Source organism: Phaenicophaeus curvirostris, chromosome 1 (assembly GCF_032191515.1).
Source record: "Phaenicophaeus curvirostris isolate KB17595 chromosome 1, BPBGC_Pcur_1.0, whole genome shotgun sequence".
NCBI classification, from domain to species: domain Eukaryota; kingdom Metazoa; phylum Chordata; class Aves; order Cuculiformes; family Cuculidae; genus Phaenicophaeus; species Phaenicophaeus curvirostris.
The window spans coordinates 123274472-123290087 of record NC_091392.1 but is presented as its reverse complement, the minus strand read 5'-3'; the positions used below and the strand labels follow the sequence as shown (position 1 = coordinate 123290087).

At 42.2% G+C, this 15616-nt stretch overlaps 1 protein-coding gene across 10 annotated transcripts in view; it reads right to left on the bottom strand.

Moving 5' to 3' along the window:
- DMD (dystrophin) overlaps nucleotides 1-15616 on the bottom strand; it is a 1224073-nt gene that overhangs the window by 42773 nt on the left and 1165684 nt on the right. For all 10 annotated transcript variants that reach the window (XM_069873469.1, XM_069873460.1, XM_069873489.1 and 7 more), the window contains 3 exons: nucleotides 14384-14541; nucleotides 4005-4171; nucleotides 1925-2036 (listed from right to left, as the gene is read on the bottom strand). In XM_069873469.1, coding sequence (XP_069729570.1) covers nucleotides 1925-2036; nucleotides 4005-4171; nucleotides 14384-14541 — 437 coding nt within the window. The remainder of the gene's footprint in view (nucleotides 1-1924; nucleotides 2037-4004; nucleotides 4172-14383; nucleotides 14542-15616) is intronic.

Genomic DNA, 15616 nt, shown 5'->3' with positions numbered 1-15616 from the left:
CCCTCCTCCCTGCCTCCCTCCCCCCTCAGTTAATCCTTCTCTAATTCAACTGGCTGCTGTTGCAGGCAGGCAGAGCACATTAGCACGGGCTGCTGGAGTTCAGGATTCACAAAAAAAAATGTACTGCAGACAGCAGCCAGTTGAATTAGAGAAGGATTAACTGAGGGGGGAGGGAGGCAGGGAGGAGGGGAGAAGTGAATGTGATGCACAGCAAGCCCTGATTTTTTTCTGTGTTGTTGCTTTTGAACAAAATAAACCAATGTACTGCTGTGAATGCACAAGACATCCACTGGAGCTATCATGTTCTTGTCTGTAACTGTTTTCAAGTGAACCTGAGTAAGATGTTGGTTTATGCACTCCGTGCACCATTCACAAATCTCCTGTGCTGCTTATTGGCAAGAATAAAGAGTGGCAAACTGCAAAACAAACCACAGCCAATTCAGCAAGGAGGTATTCACATGTAGCTAGAAAGAATGCTCTAATGTGGTTGTCAGTCGGTCAGTCACTCACTCTGCCTACAATTCACATCATGACAGTCTGCTCTAGGAATGCCTGCAATCGAGAAGTCTGTTTAGACCTGCCCAGGCAGCGCCAGCATTTCCTTCTAACTTGTGCAGCAGTTCAGGTAAATTGCCCTTTCCAGCAACCTCAACTGCTGGGGGACAACACTAAAAAACAGCAGCCAATGAATACCAACAAAAATCCAGCAAACACTGATTAGTTAGCCTCGCAGAGATTCAGATTAACTTCTGCCATTTAAATGCTATACTAGCAGTTGATAGATAATGTAAATAAATAACCATAAATTAAAGCTAGCAAAAATAGTGGTTTTGTTTTATTCTAGTATTTTAGGGGAATATTTTTTTCTCTTTCCTAAGCTCCTAAGAAAAGCTGAGAGTCTTTACTTCATTTTGGACATGACTTTTTGTCTGGATGAAGATGTAAAGACCATTGATATAATTTTATGAAATTAGCCCATGCAGGTATAATTTTGATACAGTATTTCCACAAGCTGTATTTGACCAGCAGATGAAAGAACAAGACTAGAGTCTACCTCATCATGCTCGGAAATAATAACCAGACAGTGCAGTGCTTCAAGACCACTACAAACGATAGCAAAGGCGGCTGAAAGCTCAGTCATGCTGTATCACAGAAGGACTACGTGATAGCTCCTCTAATTTATGCCACTCTGCCCTGGTCACGAGCAGCCAAAAGAAAAAGGAGCACACCGAGAGTAACATGGAATTTCCTTTGCCGTCTGTCTGGCACTGAAGTAATATTCATGCAAAAGCAATCCTTTAGAGAGCTGTGAAAGCAGGGTGAAGATATTCACCACACCATCAATGCAGCACATCTGTATTGCACTGCATTGAACATCCTGGCTTCCAGCCTTCAGCAATGAAATCTAACTTGCTACTCTTGAGAACTTCCCTGGTATTTTATATCATGAAGTGATCATACAATACAAAGGTATCACTAAATAGTACCAAATTTAAAATTGCAATTAGAGCATTGTGGGAAAAAGAAGTGCAGCAGCAACTTGCTGAGGAAAGGAAGCAAAATCTCACACTGATACAGAGAAAACATTGTGACCTAAGATACAAATGAGTATTCACACAGATTGCAAGCTTCTTACAGAATCCATAAAATGAACTATGGCACTGAACATGGAACGAGTCATTAACACACAACTATATATTACGACACAGCACTTTACAAACAGCGAACTACAAATTCCTTCAAATTACTGGAGTATCTTTTACTAAGCATCAGAAATTGCTGGCAGGTATAGTATGGAAAAGGCAATTTAATTATAGAAGAGGAAAGAAAAGCCACCCAAATGCTCCATTACCCTGCACACAGGAAATGAAGTTTTTCCTTTCTACATAATAAGGGACAAAGGGTCAGTAAAACAGCTACTTACTGGTGTGCAGTATTCCACCATGGGATAGTGCATTTTATGACCTTTTGCAACACGGCCAGAGAAGAAGCAACTTTGGCAGATGTCATAGTTAAAGTGCTTTAAACTTCTGTACCTAAAAGAAGAAGCAAAAAATCCACAGCTTCAGAGCTTTGTATGTGAATGCTTCATACCAGTTTGTAAATTTTTCTGTGTTACTAAGTTCTGTTCCCCAAAATGTCACATGGTGTGCAAGGTCGGGCAATTCTCCTGCACTATTGAGGGACAGGTATTGATGCCTCAGATGTTTATCACCAAACTGTAATATCAAAAAAAAATTTAACGCAGGGGAACAGTGAAGATTTCTACACAATTACTCTCAACATATGAAAGGCACCACCATGCTTTTTGTTTTTATAATGTTAACTCCAGTTCTTTTGCTTGTCATCACAGAATGTCCTGAGGAAGTAAAATTCAAGTAAGTAATGTACTCCCTAAAATGACACCTCTAGCAAAACAGTTTTCCTGTATGGTATTCCATCCATGCAAAACTCCAAGTGCACAGTCAGGCCATTATTTAATCTCATCAGCTCTATGAGGCAGCTAACTATTGTATCTGCTATGCTGAAGTGCTTGAAAAAGCCAGAAGCACAAGGTGCGCCTTGTTACAAATAAGCAAAGCAGTCCAGTCACAATGACCTCAAAAGAATATTGTTTTACACGTACCAAGGTACACAGTATTAGCTTTCTAAAAGCCTTCCAGTATCTTTTTGTCAAGTGTGTGCACAGGGTCCCCATGACTTGCAAAGTCAAAGAAAAAGTCTGCAACAGATGGATTCTACTATCACGATAATAGATTTGTTATATAAATTTAAGAGCCAGATGAGATCAGACACAGAGCTCCAGTGTCCACTTCCCAAGTTCTCAATGCTTGCTACAGACTATCCATTGACTTGTCATCCTTTGATTTTCCAAGTGCATTTTTCCGTTCCACCCACTCATCTTTGGGTTTATACAAAATCATGTAAATAATTCAGTAGTTTCTTAAACCGTATCTGGTAACAGGAAAGTTAGACTCTGTGGGCGTGTTGAACGACTCACATCCCATCCCTAGCCCTTCCTCGGCAATACTTATAATTTCCCAGCTAAGATATTTAAGATGAATAAAAGTAGAAGGAAAAGATTTTGGAGAAGTTGTGGAATAAAAACTCTGATTTAAAACAAAGCAATACCTTCATTATTTGGCTTATTTCTTACTGCCTGTGAAATGGCATAGGAGACAGCACTGCCCTACTACATGCTCTCCCAGGTTAGAACAATATGATGGCTTTACTATGTGGTAGGGCTTGCTGCTGTTGTCTATCTGGGTTTTTAAAACAAAATTACAGAAAGCTCTTTGTAAACAACACCATACCATAGAAGGAGAAATGTCAATGGTAAAAGAAGACTGCATAAAAAGGACAGAAACCTTACAAAGCAGCTATTGCAAAGCCAAGTGATAAAACAAGTCTAGGCATAATTGAAAGTGAGTATTTACTTAGCTGTTAAGTGGATTCTTAACAGGCATACCAACACATAGCCATTCTACAACACAGTGACTTATTCATTGCCATAGTAACCAGGGTGTTGATCCAGATGTTTAAATAGACCAGCAACATTTCCCACGCTACAGGTTAATATTCCACCAACTATATTCTTTCTCTGAAAAAGCCACATGTAGCTTTACACTTCTGTGAATTTTCAAGGCACTTTCTTGCTTTTCACCATGACAGAAAGCAAGTCATTAGGATAGGGAAATACAACTGCATGTATAAGGCAGACTGAATGGAAAGCAAATTGTATTAGTTGTGCAACCTACCACTACCTTTGACTGACACACGGAAGGGCTGTGTCACAGAAGAAGGGTCATATTTTAACTATTAGATGATTTTTGTTCTCTTCACCTCTTGCATCACTGTAGATGGCAATCTCCCATGTGCCCTGCCACAATTATTTTGACTTTGAGTAATATGCATAAAGTGAAGCACATGATTTGCCTGAAACAAGAAAAGCTCTTAATCCACCAAGTGGTAGCACACATAGCAGAAAGGGAGTGTATTTGTACCTGAAGCCAATAATTGGGCATTCCTTGCAGATGTTACACTTTGCTTGGTGCTTGGCGGTCTCAGCAGCAGCCACCCTGTGCAAGACAGGCAGCCACACCATGGACTGTGGTTCCAACCTCATCCAGTCCAGAAAGAGGGCTGCTTCGATCTCTGGTTTGTTGTTGGCCTGTAACACAGGGGGAAGAAAGACAGGGGCTGAGCACAAGTGATCTGCCTACTACCAGCTTATTAACAGTTCAAGCCATTTGTTTTCTGCCTACTCTGTATCTGTATCCTGAGTACGCTCCAGCTTTTCCCTCAGTCCAGCCATTCATAAAAAAAATGAAATAAAATCTCTAGGATCCTGACTTCAAGCCAGGAATTGAACACTATTATTAACATTTCAAATCTTTCATTCTCTTATTCCCTATTACAATAGACAGCACTATCATGTATTCTGTCACAGAGAAAATCATCCACTTACAGGATCATCTTTGATGCCTGATCTCATGTTTCTAGTCTCTCTTAAGCAAGCTGGTATAGCACTGTTACTCACCTATTTTAAAACCAGCTTGTATTACACAAGCCCTAAAAATTGCACCTCTTTTGGTTGAAATTTCTTTCTAACGCCCCTCATTATCATACTGACTTTTCTTCAAAATGCACACATAAGGAAATAATTCAACTCCCTTCTCAAGCCTGTTGTTCAATATGTAACCTCTTTGCCTCCTTAAATGCCACTAAATCCTTCTTCCCACCATATAATCTCTAAATTTCCCACTATTGCCTGCAAACACAATACAGTTTTGTCCCACACCATACAACTGTTGTAGCCTCATATTCCACTACCCTGTACTTGCGCCTCTTTGTCAACAGCAGAAAAGCCTATGAAATCTTCCTGGCAGCCCCACTTCTTTACTGGCTTTCCATCACACTCTAAACACCGTGATAATTTCAGATGTCTGTTTTACAATAACCTCGAGACAGCTCAGAAACAGAGCTGAATCCTATTGCAGCAGACACTGTGCACACATCAAAAAATGATATATCTTCCCTACCTGGCAGCACCTATAGTCCAGAAAAAGAAACAGCAAAGAGACAAAAACCACAAGGCAACAGGGGACAAGAGCGATCTACCCACGTAGGCAGAGGTCCCACTGTACTGGCAGGTCAGCCCCTGCAAAGAACAGTGCAGAACAAAGGCAAAGAGCATCAAAAGGGATTCTAAGGAAAACAATGAAGTGACTGAGTCAATGTTTACAGGGAATGCCTCTCTAGTGTACAGTGTGGTGCAGAGCCAGCACAAAACTGGTTATCTGAGAACCTGGGAGCTGGTTTCAGTGCTGAAAGCAAAGTGATGGATCAAGTGGAACCACTGAAGGGCTTTGGCAAGGAGAATGGGAAGGAGAAGGACTGGTCCACACAGGGAATAGCCCAAGAGCTGAAGTGGGATGCCACTCTGCTCCATTTCTCCAGACTATCACTACATGCTAATTCTAATTCCTTGAGACATTTCCTTCCATGCTACCCGACTGAAACAGCGTATCTATGGATGAATATATTTAAATTATCTGTTTTCCTTCTTCTCTGGGCTTTCAAAGACAGCCCTCTGTGGGCCACTCTTTTATATTTCAAACTTCACAAGGCAGGCTGTCTTCCTTTGTGGTTCCAAACCTATTTGAAGCATTTAAATAAATAATAAGCATTAATGTATCCTGTACATGGACCAAGATGAATAGGGGATTGAAGTGCTGGGGTTTTTTATGCGTGCTCTCATCTACGTTTCTAGTTGCTCATGAAATTTGAGTTTAGTATGACCTAGCTAAAACCTTCTTCAACTAAAAAAGCTAGCAACAAATATGCAGAAAAAATATCACAACTAATCTAAAGGAGAGAATGCTATCGGGTAAACCAATTAGTAGTGCGGGTTTTGTTTGTTTGTATGTTGTGGGGTTTTTTTAAGAGCTAACACTGTTTATAATCCTGACAAACAAATTAACTGATCAATACTTGGAGACTGAGAAAAATGGAAAGTCTCCTAGACAGAACCTCTGGCCATAGGAAATACATTGCAAAAAAAACCCCAAACCTAGAATATCTACTGCATTACATTTAACTTAAAATGCTGCTCCAATACTTCTGTTAATTAGAAACAAAGAGTATTTTTGGTCAGAGCTTTCTCCTTGAGATGCTTGTTTGGGAAATAATTTAAGGACTCCTATGACTGCATTTGAGATACATGTCTCTGCATTTCTAGTACAACCATCCACATCCCTTTTGTACATCTGGGATAAAACCCATCAAACCACAACATATCTACAGTAATTCAGATAGAGTCTCTCACAACTAAAATTCACTACAGGCCTTAAATGAAACAGAATATTCCTCCCCACCTCCCACCCCTGAAATATTTCTGAAGACTTCTGCATTAAATCCTACTCTCTTATTTTTTTTTCTTGGAGCTACAGAATTTATGAACCTCCTCCCAAATAAAAAAGAGAGAAAATAAAAAGCACAATAAAGTCCAGCCAACGCTGGCAACAGGATATTGTTCAGAACAGTGGACAGTGCCTTCTTCTTCCGGAATTAAAATAATTCTAGAACTCTCTCAAGAGAAAGGCATTTTTATAAAATTTGATCGTTTGTGCGTCTATTTTTCAGCTAGCAGCCAGGACAGTAAAGGGGCTAGGGAGAGACTTTCTACGGCTCACTCAGTGAGGCAGTATCAGCCAGGAACTACATTGGCAAACATTATCCTGCCTAGCAGACTATACCTTCTGTGCAGAGGTCCTCTAAGCCTCAGAAAAAATTTAAGATGATCATTTTAATATGCCATTTGTAATAGAAAAACATGAAGTGTACTGAAATGCTGCAGTGCAAGCTGCAGTCAGAATAAGAATGAGTTGCTCAAAGCGCTGCTCTCCACTCGTAGCTGCTTTAAATTTCCAGAGAAAATATTGTGGTGATGAAAGATTTTCCGTAGCATCCAAAGATCTGTTTTAATTTTGCAGTCACTGTCAATTGCCAGAAGTCCCAATAGCTGCCTACCCAGTGCTGTGCATGCTGGCTGTACAAAACCTGTGCTCAGAGAGATTAGGTACATTAAAATGTATCAGAACTGGTACTGAATTATATTACATGAAGATTTAAAGCCATGTGGAGAAAAGCTGGTCAGGGTCAGACAGTATAGGACAGACGGTTCTCGACTGTTCCCTCAGCTGTTATTACGATTTTTTTAAATAATCTCTAAATCCAGTAAAAGCAGCAGCTGAAGATTTTACATAAGGAAAAAAAGTCTGAATGCATGCAGTTCATATCTGAACCAACAAGATCAAGTTGTAAAGAATATTAATGGTTCTTCTCTTGAATGCATTTCTGTGCAACTCCCAATTTTTATGGTAATAAAAGAGTGAAACATAAAGCAAAATTCATAAAGCTTTTTCCAGCTTACAAGCAACTATTTGTTATGGCGGACATTCAAATTCATTATGTTCTAGACATCTGTTTTTCAGTATTTATTTTGCAGAAACTACGGGGGACTAGGAAGTTGGGTGGTGCTAGCATCTTTATGCAATACTTGGAAGTTGAATTTTGGTGTGTTTTTTTTCTTTCCCTTCTTCTTCCAGTTAGCAGTTTAAAAAATATTCCGTGCTGCATTAACTTTATCTATCCATAATATGAACCATGCTCCAAAACACAGTTGTGATTTTACATGAACAACGTGACATATTTTTGGATGGGGTCAGACAAACAATGTAGCACAAACTTCTGATAACATTTGTGCTGAGCTATAATCTGTTTATGTGCAGTGTAGGGAATTAACTGGAAATAAGTTAATTTAACTGTGTTTTTCATCGGGGACGGAAAGCTTTATATTAGTCTAGGTAAATATTACTTTGGACAAACCAAACTGAGGAATGGCATTCTTACAACTTGTCAAAGTTTAAGAATGCCGAGCAAGCCACGAACAGTAGCCCTATCTCTCTGCAGTTAGATCAAACCCTGAAGAACCTTGTCTTCTAGTCTTGAGTGGTTTCTGCAATACATTTGTGGTCTCCCTATTGCTAGCTGGTAATAAAACAAAAGTCAATAATTTATTGTTTCCAAGACAAGTGCTGTTTCCTGGTCAAGAAAGGAGTATTATAAAGGTAATTTTGAGTGATACAAAGTAGTTAAATCTGTCTTTACTCTTGGAGCAATTGTTTAAGATCACTACTTTGACACCTCTGCATTATACTCGATTGCACTGACTATTCCAGTCAAGGTTTAGTGTTGTGGTAAAGAGTAATACAATAAAAAAAACATGAACCCAGAAGCGAACCAGTGTACACCATCTTCTGGCTCCCCACCCCTCATATACTAAACCATTTAAAAATAACTTTTTAAAGCAATTCACTTGTACGACTTTTCAAGAGCGCCTCCCAAAGTCAGACACAGACTCACAAAATCCTGCTGAAATAAACCCAGAATTGCTGTTTTATGACATTTATAGCATAGCAGCTTGAGGAAGGATTTGCTAGTCCCCTTAGGCCAGCTCTCCTCCGCCAGAGCCAAAAGAAGAAATATCCTATGAATAGAAAAAAGGACTGCCCGGATCTCTCACAGGAGATCAAGTCCTTCAACAGTAACACTACATTTTTCTGTTATTTTCTTATAGACTTCCATATAACTATATATAGTTAATTATACACAGCACTGTTATTTCATAACTGTTCAAAAAAAACCCCAAACCTAACCAATCCCTCACAAAACATGTGCTGAATCAATTCAAATCACTGCATTTATGGCCAAAGTCACTATCAGGGTCTTGGCCCAGGATTTGCAATATCCAAACTCCACCTAAAAGGTGTAACAGGTGCCTATTTTTGCTTTTATTTATAGCAATTACACTAGATTTGGACACCGCTAAATGTTTGTGAAAATCAGATCAATATTTTATCACTGATAAAGTACAAACCTAGAAATGAAGACTACACAACACAGAATATTAAAATATTTTCCTGTGTCAAAGTGAAATCTAACAAGAAGGTACACAATACAGATATGAATTAACTGTATATTTTACTGCTCCTTAGTGTCATCTGTTCTAGCTTTTCACATCAAGTACTCTGCTTCGAGTACAACCTCAGATAAAAGCATACTTAAACAGTCAAAATTTTACTAAGAAATAGCAAGAGACATTTTCATCTGAGTTACACTCCGTTTTTTGCATCACATTTCTTGAATGTCTCAGCGTCACAATAACTCAGGCAGTGATGTGAATTCCTAGGTCCTATTTATACTATACAAGGAAAGCATATTAATAGTTTTCCACTGTGATTAAAACACAGTACCCGTGTCCTTCAGTCCATAACAACTCCCTATCCTGTTTACTTAAAAAATGTACCCATCACAAATCTAAAAGGAAAGTGCTTTCATACTGCAGTAATACTAAATTCACTCAATTTTTCATGGATCTATAGATTGCTTTGATGCAGTCTGAACCCAGGCAGAACGATAAAGTCTTCAAATGGTCATTAGATTAAGCTCTCACTAAAAAAATCTCTTTGAGGTTGGAAAAGACCTTTAAAATCATCAAGCCCAAGCCAACTGCCAACTCCACCACTGAACCATGTCCCTAAGCACTACACCTACACCGCTTTAAATACTTCCAGGGAAGGTGACTCAACCATTTCATTGGGCAAAACAACCTTTTTGATGAAGAAAATTTTGCTAATACCCATTCTAAACTTCCTCTAGTGCAACAGAAGCCACTTCTCCTGGTTGTATCATTTGTTACCTCCAAGAAGAGACCAACACCTACCTCGCTACAACCTTCTTTCAGGTAGTTGTAGAGGGTGACAAGGTCTTCCCTCAGCCCCCTCTCCTCCAGACTAAACAAACCCAGTTCCCTCAGCCATTCCTTATAAGGCCTGTGCTCTAGACCCTTCACCAGCTTCATTGCCCTTCTTTGGACACACTCCAGTGCCTCAGTGTCTTTCTTGTAGTGAGGGACCCAGAACCAAACACAGTATTTGAGGTGTGGCCTCACCAGCATCAAGTACAAGGGACCATCACTCTCCTACTCCTGCTTGCCACACCGCTTCTGATACAAGTAAGGATGCTGTTGGCTTGCCTGGCCACCTGCACACACTGCTGGCTCCTTCATCCAGCTTTCAACCAACACCCCCAAGTCCTTCGCTGCCGGGCAGTTTTCCAGCCTCTCCTCCTCAAGCCTGTAGCATTTCATGGACTTGTTGTGATCAAAGTGCAGGACACAACACCTAGCACTGTTGAACTCCATACAGTTGGCTTTGGCCCACTGATCCAGCTTATCCAAGAAATTACATCCCCCTAACCAGGTACAAAAGATGAGTCCTATAACACCTTCTCCCAACAATATACTTTCCTGTATATGAAGATAACCATGGAAAATAAGAGTTGGTTCCAGGGGAATGAAAAGTCACAGGGCAGTAGCAGCAGCAGCCCATGGTGAGGGGACATGCTCCTCAGGAATGGGCAGTGGGCAGGCTGACACAGCCAATACCCAGGCTGGGAAGCTTTCCCTCCCTAATCCTCATTCCCAAGGTCTCAGCTTAAATGGAAAAGCAGGAGAGATTTCCCCTGTTATCACCAGTAACAGTAAACATCCTCTTTTTTTTCTGCTGTTGTGCAGACAGACAAGGCCGTTGCTAGGGCACCTAACTTAAGGAGGCTGAGAGAGCCATTTCTGAAGCACACATTTGTTGCAGACTCTGACATGACTGCAATTTATTGCAAGGGGAAGGGGAGGGAAGGGGAGGGAAGGGGAGGGAAGGGGAGGGAAGGGGAGGGAAGGGGAGGGAAGGGGAGGGAAGGGGAGGGAAGGGGAGGGAAGGGGAGGGAAGGGGAGGGAAGGGGAGGGAAGGGGAGGGAAGGGGAGGGAAGGGGAGGGAAGGGGAGGGAAGGGGAGGGAAGGGGAGGGAAGGGGAGGGAAGGGGAGGGAAGGGGAGGGAAGGGGAGGGAAGGGGAGGGAAGGGGAGGGAAGGGGAGGGAAGGGGAGGGAAGGGGAGGGAAGGGGAGGGAAGGGGAGGGAAGGGGAGGGAAGGGGAGGGAAGGGGAGGGAAGGGGAGGGAAGGGGAGGGAAGGGGAGGGAAGGGGAGGGAAGGGGAGGGAAGGGGAGGGAAGGGGAGGGAAGGGGAGGGAAGGGGAGGGAAGGGGAGGGAAGGGGAGGGAAGGGGAGGGAAGGGGAGGGAAGGGGAGGGAAGGGGAGGGAAGGGGAGGGAAGGGGAGGGAAGGGGAGGGAAGGGGAGGGAAGGGGAGGGAAGGGGAGGGAAGGGGAGGGAAGGGGAGGGAAGGGGAGGGGAGGGGAGGGGAGGGGAGGGGAGGGAAGGGGAGGGAAGGGGAGGGAAGGGAAGGGAAGGGAAGGGAAGGGAAGGGAAGGGAAGGGAAGGGAAGGGAAGGGAAGGGAAGGGAAGGGAAGGGAAGGGAAGGGAAGGGAAGGGAAGGGAAGGGAAGGGAAGGGAAGGGAAGGGAAGGGAAGGGAAGGGAAGGGAAGGGAAGGGAAGGGAAGGGAAGGGAAGGGAAGGGAAGGGAAGGGAAGGGAAGGGAAGGGAAGGGAAGGGAAGGGAAGGGAAGGGAAGGGAAGGGAAGGGAAGGGAAGGGAAGGGAAGGGAAGGGAAGGGAAGGGAAGGGAAGGGAAGGGAAGGGAAGGGAAGGGAAGGGAAGGGAAGGGAAGGGAAGGGAAGGGAAGGGAAGGGAAGGGAAGGGAAGGGAAGGGAAGGGAAGGGAAGGGAAGGGAAGGGAAGGGAAGGGAAGGGAAGGGAAGGGAAGGGAAGGGAAGGGAAGGGAAGGGAAGGGAAGGGAAGGGAAGGGAAGGGAAGGGAAGGGAAGGGAAGGGAAGGGAAGGGAAGGGAAGGGAAGGGAAGGGAAGGGAAGGGAAGGGAAGGGAAGGGAAGGGAAGGGAAGGGAAGGGAAGGGAAGGGAAGGGAAGGGAAGGGAAGGGAAGGGAAGGGAAGGGAAGGGAAGGGAAGGGAAGGGAAGGGAAGGGAAGGGAAGGGAAGGGAAGGGAAGGGAAGGGAAGGGAAGGGAAGGGAAGGGAAGGGAAGGGAAGGGAAGGGAAGGGAAGGGAAGGGAAGGGAAGGGAAGGGAAGGGAAGGGAAGGGAAGGGAAGGGAAGGGAAGGGAAGGGAAGGGAAGGGAAGGGAAGGGAAGGGAAGGGAAGGGAAGGGAAGGGAAGGGAAGGGAAGGGAAGGGAAGGGAAGGGAAGGGAAGGGAAGGGAAGGGAAGGGAAGGGAAGGGAAGGGAAGGGAAGGGAAGGGAAGGGAAGGGAAGGGAAGGGAAGGGAAGGGAAGGGCTTCTGCTTCCTTCATCACTGTTACACCTACTATGGTTCTTATCATGGTCCCTAAGGGTGGTCCTTATCTTTCCATTCCTCAGTTCCTTTCTCCCTCCTCTTCATTAGGGTTCTCCCTACTCTCGGATTTCTGTTCCACCACGGAGGTCTCCCTCCCCCTAGCTGTCCTTGGTTAAGCCTCTCTCTCCCTTTCTGGTCCTCCTAGAAGATCATCTGTTCTGCTGCAACACAGGTCAGAAACCAGCCTCCCTCTCTGCAAGCTAAAATGAGGCTTCACCTGAAGGGAAAAAAGAGAGGATGAAATTCCTCTTACTGCAGATAAGAAGAAAACATATTTTTCAGTGCAGGTAAAAGAAGAAAACCTCAGGTTTTCCAATGTTCTGATTTATGAACATGTCAAAGGTTGTGCCCAGCTGTGCTTGGACTGTTTCTGGAAATGCCAGCAGCTGGATGCAGTACAGCATACAGCTCACTGCATGTCTTCATTTGTAATGACAAACTTCCTTAGTAATTTTTTTCATATTAACATTACTCCAAAATCTTCCTACTTTTTAACAAGTGATTTTGTGTATTCCATCACTATGAAGTTTATTGTTTTTTTCTAATATAAACACATACAATATCAGCCCCCTTCCCACAAAAAAAATATATTTTTTGTCAGATTCAGAGGTCAATTTCCTTATAATTTTTCAACACTGCTCTAAACACTCTCATCATTCACTTGGGAAAATGATAGGATCCAGTGAGTCCTTATTTATGAGGAAGGTCACTTGCACAAATGAGCTTTTGACCATGGATTTGCTGGAGCATCATTTTGTGCTGGTTTCACTTCAACGCCCAATGTCAAACTTGAGATTTGAAAGCCATAACAGGGTCTAACCAAGCTATCAAAGTTACTATGTGTAGTTTATCTGCATGGGTTATTCACCTAACATATGGCCCTATAAAACATTAATTTGGAAATGTCATCAAATACAGATTAGAAATATAAAAGGTCAAGACTTGAATGATGGAAATGGAAAAATGTGAATCCTGTAGAATTAATCTGTTAAAAGACGTTTAAAAAATATAGAAAGCAGACGTTTCATCACAACTGAAGTTTGTGGTGATTTTAGAATTACATTTTTTTCATAATCACTGGGTGTAGAAAGACTGCTTCCAAGCATTAATATTCATTGACAAAAAAACTTGCTGTGTTTTGCTCACTACAGAACTGCAACTACTACATAATGAAATTGGAGCAGCAGGCAAAAAAGCAAACAACTCTCCCCACCCCCAGCCAAACAAAAAATCCCTCAGGGACAGCGGAAAAAAAAGTGTTTCTTCCATTGTAATGTAGAAGATGCATTGAGAGTTAATCACAGACCATACATTACCTCCCCTCCTCTACCTTTTCATTAAGCAGCTGTCTTCATCTTGTGCATTCTGCTAGTGGTTAGGATAAGGATGAATAATTCCCCTTAACTCTCTTCCTCCTTAGATTAAATTATTTACAAGTTTGAAAATGAGCCTCCAGTTTGCCATGCATTCCTCCACGGACAGGACAGGAATGCTTTATACTGTTTAAAGAAAACTGACATTATCCATTCAAGGAGTGGAAGGAGCTCATCCAGCAATCCTGGCCCCTAGATAGCACTGCAGGCAGACACTCCTTTCCTATTGCTCCCCTGGGCACCTGGCCATCCCTGGTATGTATAATCCCCAAATTTAGATTAACCATTGCTGTTCACCTTGATGGCAGCAAAAAATGGTGATCTACTCCTGGCAATAGAAAATTGTAAAACCCGGAGTTGCTGTAACAAAGACTTATAACGGTTTGTAGGGTTCAGTTACAACACAAGCTTTGATGACAATCTTTTGCTGTCTGAATAACAGCATAATCTGAGCTTCTTCCACACGGCCAGAGAAAAGAGCTACTTCAAATACACCTGTCAAAGGAACAGTTTAACACACCAATGAATGCCACCATTAAATGACCCTCAGTACCCTAATCCTTCTTCTAGATTTTCAGTCCTCTTCAGAACAACCAGCTACCTCCACATAAAACACAAATCATAAAATTAACGGCAAGCAAACATGAACTTACAAACTGGAAGCAGCTTCTGACACTTGGCTCGATATTGCTGCCTCCAAAGGAGGCCACTTCCCCCAGCTGCCGAGGAATCTGGATGGAGTCATGCAGCAGGAGCCCCAGCCGGCGCTGGTCACAGAAGCCGGTGGAGCTTGCCACTTGCTTGAACAGGTCTGGAGAAAGGAAAAGGACACCCACGCTAAAGCACCACAACCAGGATATGGCAAATCATACAGAAGTTTGCATTGTTCCAAAGGCTTGCAAATGTGGTCAACAGCCTTGGCAGACATGAACACAAATGCATCTTCAGTTTGGCAGCTTCTATTCCTATAAAACCTGTTTTTTTCTGTTAAATAAGCAGTCTAGTGATAATTTGAATAGCATTATTGGCTTGTATGTGGGAAGAAAGACAATTATAACACAGTACCTGTGGCATTACTGATAACAGGAATTGTGATTCTATAATACAGCCAACTAAACAGCAAGAACTTTAAGCCACAAGATATTTTTAAAATATTGTTTAACATTAAAAAAAAATCTTCTGCAACACACAGCATATTTTCAAGTTTTAGCAACCAATACACAACTCAGAGAATCCATTTCAGATGAGCTGAACTGAAAAACAAGAACTCCCTAACTTCAGTAAGTCATAATCTTTTAATCCAAAAGTATTTCTAAAATTAAAGAAAAACACTACAGTACAACAGATCTTGCCATCCACCAGGAATGTTAATATCATATTAAGCTTTCACTTCTGAAGTGAAATGTCACCTGAAGCCATGTTCTGTTACAGTATCATTCTAGAAAAGAAACCTTACAGGACAGAATTATCATCCCTTTGTAAACTGAACTGAATTATGCTACATACACATTGAAGAGTCCATAATAATAATTGAAGAGTCCATAATAATAAGAAAAACCAGGTTAACATTAATTGAAATATTTATTCGGTAGTACCCCTGTTGACAATACATGACCTGAATAACTCTCCTTTCTGAAGACTGCAAGAGATGGCTAGAATAAGATAAAGGCGCTTTTTTTTTGGAATTGCCTTAATATTTCATCTGACACCAGGGATACAATTATAAAGGTGCTTCAGCACTGATCAAGAGAACTTTCCTAGTGCTGCTTTGACACCTGATTTTTCTGCAGGAATAGAGGAATGGATAGAGAAAGGATTAGTTTTTAACTACATGAATTTCACTCTTGCCAAGTCTAGCTTCATAATAAATAATTTTGGTATAAACC